The sequence below is a fragment of the Zeus faber genome (genome assembly GCF_960531495.2).
Source record: "Zeus faber genome assembly, chromosome: 1".
Taxonomy (NCBI): domain Eukaryota; kingdom Metazoa; phylum Chordata; class Actinopteri; order Zeiformes; family Zeidae; genus Zeus; species Zeus faber.
In genome coordinates, this window is record NC_137193.1 from 27492325 (window position 1) to 27512559 (window position 20235).

Here is a 20235-nt window from a genome sequence, read left to right on the forward strand (position 1 = left end):
GAAAGGGTTGATGCGCTACAGGAATGACCTCATAGTTTGCCACTGTTTGCCTGATTTTCAACATGTTTCCAATATGCTAGTATTAGCCAGTAGAGTTGAGCATACCTTAAGATCCTCTCTTTAACTTAATTCAGTAAGTGTTCAACTCAAACAGTGACAAATAATAAGTACAGGCCTATTTCATGTAGTTCGCCATCAACCAAAGGCTCCTAACTTGTTGCTGTAGTTCACCCTCTGTGAAGTGACTGTATTTGGAGAAGCTCTACCAGAGCGGCCCCCTGTGGTGTGGTGGTGTTATTGAAAATCCAGCTTTCGCCCCTTAAGCTTCCATCGGCATTTAGGATAATTTGATGAATGTGGTTGCACCCCTCTTTCATGTCTCACACAGTTTCGATTTTGATGTGCTGATTAGTTTATTGAAAACTGGCTCTACAAATCCAAAAACCGGAAATGTATTCCTTTGTTTTGGCTTGTTTTGTGTTGTGTTGTGTCTTTCCACGTTTTTCTTGTGCTCATTTCCATTTCATAGGCCCTGAACATGACCTTTACCTAAAAAGGAGAGCTATGCAAATCAATCAAACCAATAGTGATATAGACATTTCCATTATCTCCTTATAAACGATTACAATCCCAGAACAAAACAAAAGAGCGGCCTTAATTGGTCAATAACGGGAGAGCAACTTCCCCAACGTCTTATAGGATCAGGGGAGAACTGATCCATTTTTACTTCCCCGGAAAGGTAGGGTATTTGTGTTGCCCGTTGAGGAGATGAGTGGATATCAGAAAATGTCTCACACACACACACACACACACACATTTAATTTCTACTTTCCCATCTGACCAATTTCTTTCCGATAAATGCAATACACTCAGAGAGGCCGTGGGCATTACCAGCCATGTAGCAGATTGAGATTGCGTTCCCAACCTTTTTCTCTCTCGGTCCCCGCTAACACTAACTCACTCCCTCCGTCATCACCGTCCCTTTATTACCTCTTTAACGCACTGTCCTTTCTTTCCATACCTCTCCCACTCCATCCATCCATTGTTGACTCGCCCCTGCGTGAGGGACATTCTGGAGGATGCCGACTACTGCTTATTCCTTCACTGAATGGCTACCACGCCGGTCGCTGGAAGCTCCGACGGTAGTTAACCTAGTAGCGATTGCTTGGTGCCGGCCCAAATGGATGGCGAAACGGAAGGATGGATGGATGGATGAATGAAGCTTTTTTTCTGTCCATTCTCCTCGAAGCGTAGTTTCACAAAGTCAACATGCGCTGATGCTTTCATCTGGATGCTCGCTGTCTGCCGCATTGTGCATCAGTTCTAGCGTCCAGGTGCTAATGTTGAGGTTTCGGAAACTATCACTCTCCTATCCCCTCCCTCCAATTCAATCGCCATCGCCACGGTACCCCCCCTCCAAGCTATCCACCACAACCCCTCCACAGGCTTCAGAAGGCAATCATTCTCCGCTTTGTGCGAATACGTGCGGCGGTGCGAGCGCGCGTCACATAATAGCCTAGCTGACGCATTTTTCAGCTCTCAAATGGCTTGTATTTCCATCCCGGTAGTCTGCTATAGTCTTGATTAAATGAAGCGTGTTCAGCCTCTCTCTCTCTCTCTCTCTCTCTCTCTCTCTCTCTCTCTCGCTCTCTCCAGATAGATAGCGAGAAGTTGTGTGGCGCACAGCGGGAAGAGAAAATAGACAGAGGAAATAAAGGGAAATAAGCCCCCTACTTTCTTATGATATTTCTTCGCCCATACTATAGCGACGCCGCGGCAGGGGAATGATGGGCGAGAGTTTTCCGTTATGAGAGATGAATTTGCAGTTCAATCGAAATGGTTTTGGACGTATGTGTGAATTTGGATATATGGAGTCCTCAGTCTGGTGTGTGGCAGTAGTCAAAGATGATTCCCCCCATTACGCAGCCCCATAAAAGATAGGTGAGGCTGAAGGTGCCCTCTTTATGTATTCACAGTTAAGATTAGTGACTGTTATTGAAATTCCTGCAACGCCGTTAAGGCACTGAAGGGATATTTTGCTAAGGTAATGAGTATGATTTGAGGGCGTCTCGTGTAAAATTAAGACGTGTCATTTGAAATGGCAAAGGCCCACTGCCCGCTGATTCAGCGAGGCCGGCGATTCCGCTGCACTCGCGTACCCTTAGGTCTGCTAATCAATTTTTCTAGCATTAAGCTTAGGGGCTTCAATTTCAGACTCCAGCAATAGAAAAAAAGCCTCTTCATCCTCATCCCCCTTGTCCTCTTCTTCATCTCTTTCTCTCCCTTATTCTTCCTCACGGCTTGACATTTTCCCTTTTCGCTCTCTGCCGCCCCCCCCCCCCCCCAACCCCGTTTCTGCCTCTTAACTCAGCCCTGAGCGGCGTGATTGAGGCATTAATTGAATAATTAATTCCTCTCATTAGCTTGTTTTTAATTATTTCCTTGCCCCCTTCGCCATACCGAGTTTAAACTCATCAACTGTTTTCTCCCCTCCGCACAAATTACCCGTGAAAACCAAGGACTGCACTCTGCGGCGTAACGCTAGCGCAGTTCTTCCTTCTTCCCGAGCTTCTATCAGCGGTCGCTAATGAGGAGAGATTCAGCCCTGGTGGAACAAGGCTAACGCTAGCCACGCACCAAGAAGCACAATGCTAATTTAGCTCATTTGGTGTACTTGGGCCCATTAGAGTGAGGTGCAAGGGGCAGAGTTGCAAGCCATAACTGTTTCGGGACAATTTTCATCGGCCTCGTGGAAAGGACGAGCTGCTCTGGCTCGGCCGATGGCGAAGTCCACTGATTGCTTTGTTTGTTTGCAACGCGCTGCGCTAATGGAATTTATTTGCCCTACATTGGCTGGATTTCACTCTTTGAAGGACCTTATAATGTGTGTATGTGATACCGATTATTTCCAAACCAAGGGGTAAATGATGCTAAAGACTGTTTTGCTCAATTACGTTTTTCCTTTTCAGTTTTTCCCTTGTGTTGAGAGTGTACTGCAAGCTCGGCCATTACAGTATATGGATGACAATGGAATAATGGAAGTCGGACAAAGAGAGTTAATGGTAAACAGTAATTATAGATCATCCTGTCTGCTTTTGCTTCATGAGAAGACTTGTTCCATGCTTTTATTGGCTTAAAAGGTTGTTGACTAATATTCCAAAGACTGGGATCACCCCAGTCTTTGGAATATTTGGATTTGGATTTGGTCTATCGAAGATAATTTAAGAGTCTCTGTCTGTGTGGGTTTTGGCAAGTTTGGAGAGACAGAAACGCTGTCAGACCGATTGGCCCTAGCTGACACCATACTCTGAGATAATAACCCACTTTGGCTCTAATTAAAACATTCGCCGGGAATCGGGGGTCCGAGACATTGATAGCGCAGACTTCAGTCTCTATATACTGTAGATTTGTCAGTGAGTTGTGAGTTTTGGCAAATGTTCAATTTCCCTCCTCCCTTGCTACATTATCAGTGTAGAAAGTAATTTGCGGCCAAGTTGATCCACTGCTCCCAGCTCGGCTTCAGGCGAACCCCTGAAGCTCACTTCCAAATCAAAAGCCACATTCATGCTCTGGTATCCACTCAATCTGCTCCAGCTGTTTAATGTTTTGGCCTGCTTGATAGTTTTAAGTTGCAATGTGAATTTGTTATTTTGTGTATATTTCATTTGTGTTTTCTCACCAAATGTCTGTTATGTGTGCATTTGCTTTGCCTTAACGACTTGTCAAGTCAACAACTTGACTTAATCATTTTAATAACTTTATTTGTTGTCTATTTTCTGTTGTTTTTTTTATTGTTTTTTTTCTGTTTTTGTCGGTGGGCCGCACTGTGCTGCATGCTTATCGTCATGTCCCAGTTTGAATGTAGCCAGACACTCAGCAGAACGATGGGCATCCACAGCAACAAAGGTAAAATTAACTCACTGACCGCAAAATCCACCTCATCCTCATCATCCCCAAACCACAAGCCCCACTACCTCGCTAACCCCGAGTCAAGACAAGGTCTGCATCCGTCCAGCGCTCTCCAATGATGGGCACTGTCTCAGAAGAATGGCAATGCGGCTCCCTTACATGCCATCCCCTGGCAGAGGTCTTCAGAGGCCTAACTTTAGATGAGTTCAAGGTCTTTGTGCAGTAGTTCTCTTTCTGTTGTCTTTTACCTTCTGTTTACCTATCAATGTTTCCATGTGATGATTAGCTTTCTTGTGCTTGTAGTCTAGAGAATGGTGCCTTGGGTCTTGTGGCAAATTTAATTGCTTTTGTGATTGACTGAATTATGTCCATAACTTCTTCATTGGTGGATTTAGTTGACTGTTGACTGAACAGACTCAGTATTTTAATGCTCATTTGAATCCAAAATGTTGTTGATTAGTGTTGGGTAACATTACCTTAAAAAGTAACTTGTTACATTACAAGATTACTGCCATTAAAAAGTAACTTGTAACGTTGCCACTTAACGTACTGAGAAAAGTACGACTCGTTAGAGTACTTTTGCGTTACCAAAAATGAAAACCCCTTTCTGATTTCTTGCACATGTTGGTAAGGTTATATTGTCCAGAGAGTGCGTAGCTGTGCATCTCAGAGCACGGCGTGAGGAGGGCTTAGTGTGCGCTCACCTCCGGCGGGAACTCGGTTCTGTTGTGCTAACCAGGGGAACTAATGCTAATGCTATCATCAAAGCGCGTAAAAAACAGGTTCTTCTGCCCGAGAAGCGTCAACATTCAACGTGGTGGTAGCTCTGCCTCTGTAGTCTGTAATAGTCCGTAAACCCTGCCACATGCGTCTGGTGTCAGACGGCTGGAACCGAGATTCCACTCTCTCTCTCTGCTGATCCTTGGCCTCTTTCACCGCCCTCTTCCGTCGGTAAGATGCCGCTTTGCAGTCGTCCATGTTCCCGGACATGAGCCCATAAACGGTGGTGCGTGCATTCAGTGTGTCGCGTATGGATTTGTCAACCCACGGTATCTCACCACGGTACCTCACCACGGTATCTTGCCACATCTTCCACTAGATTACCAATGACTTGGCCACTTCCGTAAACTCGCTGACATCATCGGGGGTGGAGCGAAACACGGCCCAGTCGACGTCACTCAGCACGTCCTGCAGCGTACAACATGCGATGATACTACACTGACTGCAGGGTTCGGCTGTTACATGTTCTATGTGTGACTGGAGATTTACTGCGAATGCGTCCGGGTTTTATTGAATTTTTTGTGGCAACAAAAGGAACAGGGAAATACATTTTAACAGAAACTGATTGCTTATTGAAAAATTTGAAAAAGTAACAGAATAACTGTGTAGTTACTAACGCGTTACTTTACTCGTTACAATAAAAAATGTCATCTTAGTACTCCACTTTGCAACATGTTGCAACCCATCAGTGTTGTTGATAGTGACATTTTTCAAAAAAGAGCAATGGAAACTTTCTTTTCAAAAGAAAAACAACTTGGTAGAGAGAGAGAGTGAGAGAGAGAGGGAGGGACAGAGAGAGAGGGAGAGAGAGAGAGAGGGAGAGAGAGAGAGAGAGGGGGAGAGAGAGTGAGAGAGAGGGAGAGAGAGAGGAAGGGACAAGACAGAAAAGGGGGAGTGACAGTGGGGGAGAGAGAGGGAGCTACCATCCGTTCCCATTGGAAAGGTGCGGGAACAAGGCCGTTGTTTCAAGGCAGAAGTTTTCAGTGACTGTGATCCTCCTTCTCTCTCTCTTTTTCTCTCTCACTCATCTTCCACGCTTTCGTGCCCCCCCACCCCCCACCCCAAACATCACAACTGAGGAAAAAGCGATAGAGCATTGCATTTGCCGGAGGTGAAAAGAACTCAAGTGTAAGAGGGAATCTGGTTGGGAGAGAAGTGATGGGTGGGGGGGGGGGTAATGCACTAAAGGGAGAGAGGGAGAGACAGAGATGGAAAATGGGGGAGAAGGGAGAAGATAGACACGCACTAGCAGCACAATCGCGTTAGCCCAGACTCCCAGGGATAAAGTTGGACTTAACCGCAGCATTACCCGCACTCCTGCATTACAAAATGTTCCTTGGCTGGCGTTTAGCATGCAAATTGGCTCCCAGATGATGCCTTTTGTATTCATTTTACCAACTGTCAGCCCCGGCGACGCACGCGGAATGGTGATGATGATCCGGCCTGACGTCACCCCCTGTTGGCCGAATGGAGGAAATCTTTTCACTCTGAAACGAGGGCAGATGTGTTGTATTGTTGTTGTTGCTGTTGTTGCTGAGGTTGAATTGATTGAGTGTGTGTGTGTGTGAGTCCTTTTTTTGTTTGTGCGCAGGCAAAATGTATATCTGGAATGGAAATGTCTGGGGTGACATTAGGTGGAGGTAGAGGAGGAACTAAGGTAAAATCTGCGGCGGTATCATATAAGAATCGAGGCTGAAGACCTCTGAAGTCTCTGAAGATTTTACAGAGACCGTGCTCATTATCTCATTCCATCTCATGAAAAATAACCTATTTTAGGGGAGGAATGTCATGCAAGATGTATGGACGCTCAGGGCTTGCGACCGGGTGGGGCGTCTGGTCGGCTGCGGTAGGGCGGGCCTCGCTCTGGCGTGGGTGGGCATGGGGGTACCGCCGGCTCGCCTGTGGGGCGGGCGGTCCGATTGGGGTGTCGGTCTGACAGTGCGGGACCTGGCTCCGGGCCTGCGGTCTGTGCCTGGCGCCTGCACATGGGGGTGGGTTGTATGTGTGCGCATCAGGGGTGCGGGGTCTCCTCGTGCTCCCTGGGACTGGGTTACGCTCCTTGCGGCCGGGTGTGGGCGTTGCTCTGCGGGCTTTCGGCTTCTCTGGGGGCTGGGGGGGCTCTTCTGTGGGTGCAGGGTGGTGTGCTCGGGGCTTTCCTGCAGCCATGGGGTGTCTATGCGGCTGGGAGCCTCAGGTGTGGCTTCGGGGCCCTTTTCCGCTGCTTGGAGGCACTACGATATAATACAGACCTTATACATCAGGACCAATTGGGAAAAAAACAAAAATGATTGAAAAAATAGAATATCCATGTACAGCTGATCAGTAACTTGGTTGGTCATTGGCTTCCATAAAGAAATACTCAAAAGACCTTTATGTTGTATAGACATAAGACCATGCTATCCCTCAACTAGCATGTGGAAGTATTAGTTCCAAAACATATAGAAACATATATTTCTTTCAATCTGAAGTATATTCTTAGTAGCTATTAAGGGGGAGGACACCAGACATGCATAGAGTGATCACAGACCACCTTGAATCAAATTTTGAATTCCTCAAACTTGGGCGAGTGGAAGGGAGACCAGACACCATTGATTTCAATAATAAAAGAAACAGAATCATTTGAAATGGCAAAATGGTGCAGGTCGCTTATGAACGACGCGGTGTTGCCTGGACTGGAGTATTAGTATTCATGGGTTGTTAGTCCGGTGTCGTATGGTTTATTTGTCTGGAGAAGAAGTGGAGGAAGTGGTCCGGAGTTATAAATTGGCAAAGGGCAAACGCAATGTATCCAGCTTGACTTGGAATGAGCTGTTTTGTTTTGTTTTGTCGGAATCGGAATCAGAATTTTTTTATTCGTCCAAGTACGTTTTCATATGCGAGGAATTTGTCGTGGTGAAGATTGGTGCATTGCTGCGCAGACAATTCTACACATAAAAAAGCATAACAGTCAGAAAATATTTCTTAAACAAATAGCCGAATATACAAATCTATCCAAAAATAAATAACAGCAATAGCCAAATATATCCAAATATAGAAATAAAAGAATTAAATATAAGTGTGATTATATGCAAAGGATGAATTCTACATACAGGTATGAATTGTTACTCTGTCTATAATGTTATTACAGTGTTATTTCAATATATTGCGAACTAAATACCTTTGTAAACTCAGGGCACCAGGCATTCCCTCTGTTTAATCAAACTTCCGTCTGGGTGCCATGCCATGCAAACACATGTATGGTGCAATAAGAGAGAGCTAGTAGCTACTCTAAAAGTTGCACTTATGGTGGTAGCTGACAGAGGAATTACAGTTTTCAGAGTTTTCATTGAATGCAGCACTTCCTGCTTTGGAGCGCTGGAGAGCGAGAGCGCTCAGAGCAGGGCATTTTACCCAAGCAGCGATCTGCTAGGCAGCAGTGGGAAACGGAGTAAATTAAATGCATGTACAATAAAAACTGTTTTATTTGCTTTGTTTGGAGAAAATATCACTGTGATGGAGCTTGGAGCTGTTCCGGTGCGGAGCTCCACAGCTCCGATCAGTTTTTCCCTGGTCTGTATTTGAGGCAGGCTTTTATTTGTGTTGACCACGCCCCCGGCATTTATTAGTGGCTTGGGCCCATACTCACAAAACATCTGAAGGCTCAAAGTAGCTCCCAACTTGCTGATTTAGGAGAAACTCAAAATTATTGGCATGTCAGTCCTAATTTTAGTACTTCTAGATTTTTGGTGTAAGAGTATTTCACAAAGCGTTAAACCTGCTCCTAAATCTGTTAAAAGTTAGGGGTAGTAAAGAGGACTCCAAAATGACTAAGATCAAATCACAAACAATCCGAAAACGGCTGCTGCCGGCAATTGGAATCATTAAGATGTCAACGTTTTAGAAGCATTTAATGATCCTGAGCTTTTAAAGCAGGAATCACCTTAATCGCTGGGGTATTATGATAATGGTAGAGCTAGTCAGGGATGCAGTCACTTCACCAACAAACAGAAACAACCCAATAACAGTGAGGATCATGGTTCTGACAGCTCTACGCTGCTTGGCCACGGGGAACATGCAGAGATACAGCACAGACCAACTGGGATACCTCAGTCATCTGTCAGTAGAGATACAGATATGGAAGAGGCTGCTGAACACTAGTTGAACATATACTCAACAAGTCAGTATATTATTCTTGGTTTTACGTGTAATCAGTGACAGCCGACATTTTTTTGTTAAAATCTTTATTTGAATATGGCAACATGATACCTCTTTCTACATTATTTCTCTGAATACTGAAATCACTGACAGTGACATCCTCTATCAGCCAATCACTGTGGCCGTAGTAAGTAACCTTGTTCATCATTCCTAAAAAAAAGTTGGTCTCAGCATCTTTGTGAATAGGTTTTAAGAGGAAACTCTTTTCTAGAAACATTTACTGCTATTTGGGAGATCTCTTAGTGGTAAGATAACATGTTTTGTGCATACGGGCCCAGGTTTTTATTTGACTACCAGTTTATGATTGAGGAAATACTGTATATATTTTTCTGTTTATTAAAAATATACTGTATATACAAAGCATGATTCCCATCACAGTGTAGGTATATAAGATATGGATTATTGTTTTCTTGAGTTTGTATTACAATGTTATTGCGGATGTCTTCTCTTATGGGAATACATTACATTATATTACATATTACATTGTAATAACGGTGTCATTACATTGTTATTACATTATCATTAGGTTGTCATTCTAGTGTCATTATAGTATCATTACAATGTTATGACAGTGTCATTACAGTTTTATCACAATCAGAGCCAGCTCTTCCTATAGGTGAGATAGGCGACCGCCTAGGGCGCCATCCCGAGGGGGCCACGGAGAGGCAATTTGCACGCCTGTCGCCCTCTCCAATGTTACTGAAGATGCGCTCACCAGCAATAGGGTACCCGCGTTTGAAGCACCAAAAATGTATGGAAAGAAACAAGCACCGTGCATAATGGAGACACTCCGTGCCCCCCCCCCCCGCATATATATATTCACATATACATATTTGCAGGTACTCCTCACTTAAGGACCTACCTGTTTAACCACCATTCTGACTTACGACCAGCTCTCTGACCAGTCTGTATTGTGCGCTGAATAAAAGATGAGAGTTACATTGGGAGAAGGAGGCTGAGGGTGGAGCTGCCAGGCAAGAGGAAAAGAGGAAGGCCAAAGAGAAGGTTCATGGATGTGGTGAGGGAGGACATGCAGGCGGTTGGTGTAAAGGAGGAGGATGCGCAGAACAGAAGGTATTGGAGGCAGATGATCCGCTGTGGCGACCCCTAACGGGAGCAGCCGGAGGGAGAATAAGAAGAAGAAGAAGAAGACACTATATACGCTATATACATCACCGTTGTCAGTCTCGTTCGCGCAGTCTTTCAGTACACGCCCCCTTACCGTGAAATAACACGGGTCCTCGCTTCTCGACCAATTCGCTTAACGACCTGGTCCTGGGAACAGAACTCAGTCGTGAAGTAAGGTACCTTTATATATCTTTTTTTTTTTTCTTTCCCCGATCCAGGACAAGTCGACCCCGGAGGACCAGCACTCATGGGACAGCTTCAAGACCATGATGACCCCGGAACTGTCCATCGTGCCCGGGGAGCAGCAGAAGAAGGAGCGCTTGGAGCTACACAACAAGACCTGGGACTCGTCCTCTGCCAACACGCCCGACTCCTCCGAAGGCGACTTCCAGACTGAAGTGTAAGCGGCGGACATTTTGGAACAGCACGCTAATGGAAAAAATAATAATAATAAAGTACACACACACACACACATTGCTTCCCCCATCCTCCCCCATCCCGCCATGTGTTCGTCCGGATTCCCGGCAAACGATGGCGTGCGTGGGCGACCGCTCCGGTCCGTTACTGTTCTATTCTATATTTTTCACAAAGACTTTATCGAAAAATGGATAAAAAAAAAAAAAAAACTAAGAAAAAAACAACTGGAGCTCGAAAAGAGGATAATTTTTGAAAAAAGGAGAAAAGACAGAGACTATGGGGGAAAAAGCTATGGAAAAAAACAAACTGATGTTTATGAGAAGGAAAAAAATGTCTTGATTTTATTCTGGAGAGAAAAGTAAGAAAATCTCTTTCACCTGTTTGATGATTTTAAAAAGGTAAAAAAAAAAAGAATATTTCTGCACCGTTCAGTTCTTTTTATAGAAGGTTGAAGAAAAAGAAATCTCACTGATGTTTTCACACTGTTAGACCCCCTTCGACACCCTTCCTTCATTTCCCCCCTCTTGTAATGGATGATGCAAGCTCTCTCTCTTTTTCCTCTTTACTTTTCTTCATTTGGATGGATTTGGGGGGTCGGGGAGCGGGGGAAAGAAAGAGCTGCTGAGTAATATGTGCCATCCCTTTCATTTTTTCCGCCTTCTTTTTCTCTCTCCCGCGTCAACAAACTCAACCTCTGCTCGTCCTCTCCTCCGTCAGCGACAACTTATTTCCCCCACCTTCTTCGTATTTTTCGGTGATCTCCTCATGACGTGTCCTCCCACTATGGTTTAAGAACTTTTGATGAAAAGCAACATGAGAGGAAAAAAAGAACAAAAAAAGAATCCACCAAGCTTGTGTTCAGTGGTTGCAACTGTTAAAGAAACAAAACGAAACAAAACAAAAAAAAAACATTTATTTATTGATTTTATCTCCTTTTTCAAGGGATGGTTTTTGGCTCATCTTGGTTTGCGATTTTGCCGATTTTTGATTTCTTTCGCGCCACATAGGTGTGAGCTTGTTTTATTTTTTCAAGGTTAATGTGTCGCCCACCCCTGGAAAAATAAAGGAGAATACGCAGTTTCTCCCTGGCTTCGTTTCGCACAGCTCGCAGATTTCACAAAACGTTTGCAACATCTGAATCCATTTCCGGCAATGGGAAACGCAGACGAGATCACCACGTCTCTAAGAGCTCAGTTTTCCCTTGTTTTCCCATTTGTCATATACACGGACACAATCGTCAGCTCACCTGCTCTAGCTACCGGGGAAATAAAGTGATCTCCGGGGAACCCACCGAGATTTTCCCGCCTGAATCATTTGCCATTTGCCACAATATCTTGGGCGATCAAAAATACTGTTTAGGAAACAGTTAAAGATAATAAAGTTAATAAATAAAGTCATCCCCAGGGGACCTACGCAGGTTTTTTCCGCCAAAGGTTACCTGAGAAGGGTTTCGTGACTCGACGATGTCTAAAACAAGTGTTGGGGTTTGTCTTAGGAGGTCAAAAGACACTGTTGGGGAAACCATTTAGGATCATAAAGAAATCAATAGATAAACGTTATTTTCCAGAGAAAAGTTTTACCACGATAAGATGTCTGAAACAAATGTTAGGGTTTATTTTTAGTTTTTTGGGCGGTCAAAAACACTGTTGAGGAAAAAACACAAGGAAGATATGTTCCCCACCGCTGCCTCCCTGCTCTACAGCCCTGATGCTGTTCTCGTTGGAATCCTACCTCTCCATACAAGGGAACATGAAATGTTAATGCCTCGGTGTGGCTAAATGTAATATCTCATGTGGACGACATGATTGCACCCAATGCTGCATAATCTAGTTGTCAGCACAATGGTAGTGGGGAGAGAGAGAGAGAGAGAGAACAAGAGAAGTAGACAGAGGATGAGAAAGCCTTGAACATTGAGGAAAGCCTTTTTGGGGGGTGTGAGGGGGGGTCCAATAGCTTTTTTCCGCTTGACATCTTCGATTATTTCGCCACTCCTGTGACGACCCCCAAAAATTTGATAGGTGGATCAATAATGTTCCGCCCCGAGTTTAAAATGCCTCCCATCTAGGGAGGGAGAGAGAGAGAGAGAGAGAGAGAGAGAGAGAGAGAGAGAGAGAGAGAGAGAAAATGCAGATCAAGAGGAGGAGGACCTGAAAAGCAGTAATTATCAGGGGGGACAGCGATTTGTCCTGACATTTCCCGACGCAGCTCTCAAACCATCTGTTTGAGGATCCCTAATGTGGTCGCGTGGCGGCGGCGCAGATGGCGAGACAAGAGCCGAGGCCCCTCGCTAACCTTTCAAGCTAATCAGCCGATACTAGCTAGCTTCCTCTCGGAGGAGCGGGATAGATTCTCGGTTAACTTTCACCTCGATCATTTGACGAGTCGGGTTTCGGGGCGTACACGGGCCCTAGGCCGCCTGGATAAAAAATCTTTTTGATAATACATCCAAAGGGCATCGCCTCAGCTAGCGTTCAATCAATGGGACTCACTATAGGATTGAATAAAAAATGGCTTGATTTGAAAAGGTTTTGTCCCCACACACCCCCTGAAAGTCTAATCAGGAGTCTCTTATCTAAAATGGAATAAAATCCATAGCTCTAGAATAATCTGTTAAATAAGAATTGTTCCCATTGTATCTTCTCAGTGCTACATGTCATCATGCGTTAAAGAAAAAACACACAAGTACACTCACAATTTGATGTTTCGTTTTAATTTATTTTTATTCTAGGGTTCTAGGGTACCAATGAGCTAATTTGTTTTCAGATTTTATCTATTTTTTATGATTACATTTTTTTCAGACAAAGTTACATACATGAGATATTGTTGGGTTAATGAATTTTTGAGCATTAAATCTGCCCGGAAATTTAAAACAAACACAATCATGCAGTTTTTTGTTTTTGCCGTTCTTGCTCTAAACTCCGCTACGGACGTTAACAACTTAAATTAAATTGGTCGCCGAGAGCATGCAACAGTTTCTGCAATTTCCCAGTATCCTGAGATTAGCTGAATATACAGCGACCCTCAAAACAGTCACCTTTGTCCATGATCACCCACAGTGTACCTTCAGGCATCCATGCTTATCTATCGATGACCAGCGAACACGATTCAATCCAACAGACGATTGCTAAAAAAAGGTCCTTTCTCCTTCCCTTTATGTTCCATTTTATACATACTGTACCTGTATGACTGTACAAAGTAGTCCTCTAATGTTTTCATAGTGTCTTTTTTATATGAAAATAAATTTTCAAATTCACATGTGTGTGCGATACCCCTTCACTCAAGGACATTTGCAGGGCGAAAACAATATTTATTCCTTGATTTATTTTCCCAGCCAGCCTGCCGGCAATCTTGTGTTTTTCCAATATCAGTATTGGGCGTGACGAACTCTGTTTCCCAGAAGCACTGGAGCTTAGCCATGACCGATCGAGTGCCCCTGCTGGTCCGCCTGGAAATGTGCGAGGAAGAAAACAACGGGTTTGAAGTTGGAATGATATAATAATAACCAATAATAACCAAAGGGGGGTGGGGGGGGCGGTCAAAGCAATTATTGTATTGAAAAAATGTGTCTCGGAATCTCGGAGTGATATTTATACACAATCCCTCTTCCACAGCGGCATTAACCTAAAAATATCTGTTACATAACAGGATCTTGGGTGAACTTGACTATAATGGATTGGTTTAGATTTAGAGCAGTGATGCCGGGATGAGGGATGAGGGGGCGTGGCGCACACGCCTGAATCACCCCTCGTTTGCCCTCCGCCGGCCCCGTAATTAAGTGTGAACCTCCACGCGGCTGTCATCAGTCACGTCGGGAAAAAGGCCACAAACAACAAACTTTTGAGAAGGATGAGTGAGGTCAGAGTCAGGAAGTTAATATGGAGATTGGGTTGACTTCAGCGCCCGAGACAAAGAGACAAGGGAGACATGGTAATCGCTGCACCCTTTGGTTATTGTTCCACGAGATTTGTGGTTAATTATGCAGTGGTCTCGATGTGTCACAAGTGAGCTAAGTAGAGCCCGCCACTGACAGATAGAATACAGAGCAAACAAGGGAAAAAGAGACTGAAAACAAAAAGCTAAGGTCATATTAAAAGCACCATAATCGAAACAAATAAGGGCAAACACATCTTGTAAACATACTGTATCCAAGGCATCCAAGGAACAAAGCTCTTCCAACTGCTGGATGATGATACAAATTATGAAATAGGAAAAGAAATAGGAAGAGTGTTTCAGGAGTCAGAACACTAAGAAATTGAGTGAAAGTGCCCAAGTGCAGATGCACTGAACTATGAATGACATCATGTGCGACGGAAACCAGAGGTTGGATGGGCGCTGAGGAGACCTGGTGTAAGGTACGGGAAAAACACCAAAAATCCATCGGTGTAATTGCTGCAGCGTGTTTGATTCCTCAGCGGCCAGATGCGGAGAGCTTTAGCCCCAGTGCATTCTCAGACAGTACAAGTATATATGGAGGATATTGAGGAGAATCGACAGATTAAAAAGGAGGACAGCAGGGACAAAATAGAAAGCCTCCGGAGCTTGACTTATAGTGGCTGGTGGTAGGGAAACAAAAAAAGGCTTTTGCAAAAACAATTCTGTCAGACCCTTGTTTTTATGGCCCCTGGTACATATTAGCGGCAGGGGGGGTTGAGCACAATGTCATCTTAAACTACCCAATCCTGAGTCACGACATGTACGTAATTGCTGTCGCTAACCACCTTGAAAATGCAATTGACGCCCCTGTCCTCTGTCAAATGACTAAGAGCTTAGTCTCATCCCTAACGCTATGGCTGGCTTCCCGGCCCACGATGGCACAGTTATTTGGCATAGATGACACTGGGCTGACTGGTCCTGGGAGATTGCCTTTGCACAATGGCATTGGATATCTGTCCAGTTGAAAATGCGCTAATGTTGCCCCTAATCCTAATTTTGGCCACTGTACTCAATTGGGTGCCCTAGTACCCATCATTGAAGCTTGGCTAATAAGGGAGTAGATGGGGTGGTGGGGGGACACAAGCACTCGTTGACACTTTGGACAGAATCTTTTCAGAGTTGAAGTGAGACACTCATTGTGTCGTATTTTTGGTCCTGCCAAGCTGTTTCCACAGAGCGCTCCTCAAATGTCATGGCAACCTACATTTAGTCAAAATGAATTGCTTCTCAACATGGCCAAGGGCTCTTACAACTGGCATGATTTAGTGGGAGACTTGGACATTGTTGCAGTAGCGCAGTCCGCCAGTGCCTCTTTTACATGCCGGAATGCTGATACGCCACGCCAGGCGCTCTCTAGCTGTTTGACAGACAGACAGCTTGTTACCCTTCTCAAAATCCAACAAAAAAACAAAAGGTAAAAAACAACACGTCAAGGAAATCTGATGAAGGAAATCGAGCCCTGTAGCAGAGGCAGCCCCAGACCCCAGGCCCCAGGCTGTTTGTCATAAAACTTGATGCACAGGAGCTTGGGCTGACAGAGAGAAGAAGGAGTAGTGATGCTCCTTTCAGTTGCCAGGGTTAATGAGACAACCCACTCGGGCAGGTGGGTGTCAAACAATGGCCATGAGTGCTACAAATCAGCAACTCTTTTCTTCCTCCCTGCCTCTCAAGCATAGGTATGAGGGTGAGTGTGAAACAGCCTTTGTATGTAAGGGAAGTGGAAGATGAAGGAAGTAGTCGGAAGAGTTCTGCCAGCCGAGTCAACTGGACATCTGGGTAAGGAGTCTACATCTTTCTGTCAGCAGAGGCCTTCAAACTATGGTTGTTGAAACTATTGTGTTAGGACACGTGTTGGATGATGTACAGTTGGCTAAATGTTGATTCCTCAAAACAGGAAAAGTGTCCTGGAGTGGAAGCCTTCAAGGATGCACAATAATGGAAGACAGCACCAGAAGAACCAGGGTTCTTCACCTGAAGTGGGTATCAACTACTCAATAACATGCATTTAAATAATGTTTTTGAGATACGATAAGATATTACTTTATTTATCTCAAGGGAAATGATTGTGTAGCAGTTGCAGTAAAACGTAGGAAAGGAGTGCAATTATATAATGTACAAATATAAAAAATAAACAATATCATAGTTGAAAACTATTAGTAAGGTGCAATAACCATATATGTAGCCAGAAGTGCAACCAAAAGTACAAATGTTAAAAATGTAACAGGTTGGCTGTAAGTATCATAGATATATACAGCGGGGGCAATAAGTATTGGACACAACAACATTTTTCTCACTAAATATATTTGTGATAGGGCTATTGACGTGAAATTTTCACCAGATGTCGGTAACAACACAAGTCATCCACACATACAAAGAAATCAAAAAAATATATGTCCATAAATTACATTATGTGTAATAAAGTGGAATGAAGCAGGGAATAAATATCGTACACATGAAGAATAGAAGGTGCAAAAAGGCATTGGAAGCCAAGAAACCAGTTGAAATCTGTCAGTATTTAGGTAGCAATCCTGCCCCCCTTAATATCAGCTGGTTTAGTCCTAGTTGATGGCCTATAAAAAGGTTTCTCATTACCATGGTGTAGCACAAGAAGCACCTCATGACGGGTAAAACCAAAGAGCTCTCTCCAGACCGTCGCAATCTTACTGGTGCAAACATACTGATGGCATTGGTTACAGACGTATTTCTAAACTTCAGAATGTTCCAGTGAGCACCATTGGGGCCGTTATCCGGAAGTGGAAAGAACATAATTTCACCATCAACTGGCCACGACCAGGTGCTCCTCACAAGATTTCTAACAGAGGAGTCAAAAGAACCAGAAGTGTTGTCCAAGAACCAAGGACCACTCGCAGAGAGCTTCAGAAAAACCTGGAATTAGCAGGTACAGTTGTGTCAAAGAAAACAATAAGTAATGCACTCAACCGCCATGGCCTCTATGCGTACTCACCGCGCAAGACACCATTGCTGAAGAAAAAGCATACTGCACATCACCCTAAAAACACCATACCAACAGTGAAGTTTGGCAGTGGAAACATCATGGTGTGGGGCTGTTTTTCAGCATATGGTACTGGCAGATTTCACATAATTGAAGGAGGGATGAATGGAGAAATGTACGGAGACATTCTTGATGAGAATCTGCTGCCATCTACCAGGATGCTGAAGATGAAACGAGGCTGGACATTTCAGCAAGACAATGATCCCAAACACACGACCAAGGAAACTCTCCATTGGTTTCAGAGAAAGAAAATAAAGCTTCCAGAATGGCCCAGTTAATCACCTGATTTGAATCCAGTTGAAAATCTATGGAAACCTTGGAATCTTCAAGAATTGAAGACAGTTTGTGTGGAAGAATGGGCAAAAATCAATGCATGCAACTAGTTTCTTCATACAGGAGGCGTCTTGAAGCTGTCATTACCAACAAAAGCTTTTCTACTTAGTATTAAAAGATTTAAGCAAGCGTGTTTGATACTTTTTCCCTGTTTCATTCCACTTCATTACACATAACGTAATTTATGAACATATATGTTTTCATTTCTTTGTATGTGTGGATTAATTGTGTTGTTACCGACATCTGGTGAAAATTTCATGTCAATAGCCCCATCAGAAATATATTTACTGAGAAAAATGTTGACGTGTTCAATACTTGCCCCCGCTGTATGTAAACAAGTAAAAGGTACAGTAAGGTGCAGTAAATAAATATTCATATTCCCCAAAATGTAGTGATTATAATATCAACCATTGAATGGCAAGGTGCAAATCCAACATACAACGTCCAAATATATTGGGTTAACAGTAAGTATCACAGAGATGTATGAGAAGTGAATAATAGATATGTATGTACAATGTTAAACAATAATAATAATAATAATAATAATAATAATAATAATAATAATAATTATAATAATAATAATAATAATAATGATAAATATAACAACAGTACAGTACAGTATTTATAATTGAGAGACAGAGAGAGAGAGAGACTGAGAGAGAGAGAGAGAGAGAGAGAGAGAGAGAGAGAGAGAGAGAGAAAGAGCGACGACGGTGTGGCGTTGTTCTCCCTCGAGCCGACAAACCGCTAGTGTTTTCAGTGTCACACAAAGTAGTCCGCCCGTCTGTAAGTACAAAGCACTGTATGTAACTAGATTGTTTTAAACAATAGGCTTTACGGTTGTCCGTACATAAGTACAGGCCGTCTTAAGTCGGAGACTGCCTGTACAAGTAGATGTATATAGTGAGATTAAAATGTTAAATGATTATGTCCATGATATTTCATATAATCCCATAGTCCCTGTTGTAGCACATTTGCCTCATGGTGTCACATAAATCAGAGAATTGTAAATAACTGTAATCCACTGGGAGATAGTAATCCAGAGAGAAAGGGGAAGATGTAACGAACAGAGCAGAACAGAGCTGCAATGAAGGCTGGAACCACCTTATCAACTCATACCTCTGCTGTCCATCTCTCTGACTGATGTAGATGAGTTGTATACTTTGATTGCCACAAGGAGCCAGGATTTTCTGTGGTGTTCATCGTGGTGGTATAAATCTGCTGCTGAAGGTGCTCTTGTGTGTGACCAGCAAATCGTGGAGAGGGTCAGAGTCATTGTCCATGATGCTCTGCAGCTTGTGCAACATCCTCCTCTCTGACACCACCAACAAAGAATCAAGCTCCGCTCCCAGGAGAGAGCTAGCCTTCCTGATGAGCTTGTGTTGGTGTAGTTGGACCTAACCCTGTTGCCCCAGCACACAAGGGCAAAGAGAATTGAGGTGGTTACCACAGACTGGTAGAACATCCTCAGCATGGTACTGAAGACATTGAATGAGCGGAGCCTCTGCAGAAAGTAGAGTCAGCTCTGTCCCTTTATGTACACAGCATCTGTGTTCTTCTCCCAGTCCAGCTTTCTGTCCGGGTGTACTCCCAGGTACTTTTAGTCCTGGAACAGACTCCACGTCCATCCCCTAGATGGAGACAGGTGTAGGGGGATTTTTCCTCTTGCTGAAGTCCACCACAAACTCCGTTGTCTTGCCAGTGTTGAGCTGCAGATGATTCAGCCCACACCACTCAACAAACAAGTCCACGACACCTCTGTACTCAGCCTCCTTCCCCTCGCTTATACAGCCCATAATTGCAGACTCGTCTGAGAAGTCCTTTTGCAGGTGGCAGGACTTGGAGTTGTACGGAAATTCGAGGAGTAGAGGGTGAACAGGAAGGATGACAGGACCATCCGCTGTGGGAACCCTGTGTTGCTTACCATGGTGTCAGACCCACACCCCCGTATTCTAACATACTAAGGCCAACCAGTCAGGTAGTCCAAAATCCAAGAGACTAGGGCAGCATCTACCTGCTTCACTGTCAGCTTGCTCCCTAGCAGGGTCGGCTGGGTGGTGTTTAACACACTTTACAAATCAAAGAACATTTCTCACAGTGCTACTCGGCCTGTGGTGGTTTAACCAGGGGCCGAAGGTTTAACAAGATCAATCTCTCAGTCACCTGACTTCCCACCTTCGTCAGGTGGGAAGTCAACCCCACTGTCCTGTAGTCGCTGGGGGTGCTAGGGCGCGCCTTATTTTGTACAGGAACCTTCCCCAGACCCAGGTTCAGGTTAAAGATGTGCTGGAATATTACACACAGCTGAGAGGCACAAGCTTTGACTACCCTCAGGCTGACACTGTCAGGACCCACCGCCTGGCCTGGTCTGAGTCTGCTCAGCTCTTTCTTCACCTGCTCTGTGCCGCTCATCACACACCATGATCCGTTTGTGGTGAGTCCTTTAGTTTTATTGGGGAGAGCTGGTGGGGGGGGGGAGGGTATCAGGCTGTTGAAAAAGAGATTCAACTCGATGGCCAGTCCAAGTC

At 44.2% G+C, this 20235-nt stretch overlaps 1 protein-coding gene across 1 annotated transcript in view; it reads left to right on the forward strand.

The window, feature by feature from the left end:
• The window catches only part of adgrb2 (adhesion G protein-coupled receptor B2), a gene marked incomplete at both ends in the record, with an annotated part of 187083 nt that extends 176668 nt beyond the window's left edge, over positions 1–10415 (forward strand). The window contains one exon of the mRNA XM_080012641.1: positions 10230–10415. Coding sequence (XP_079868767.1) covers positions 10230–10415 — 186 coding nt within the window. The remainder of the gene's footprint in view (positions 1–10229) is intronic.
• Between the last annotated feature and the right edge of the window lie 9820 nt (positions 10416–20235).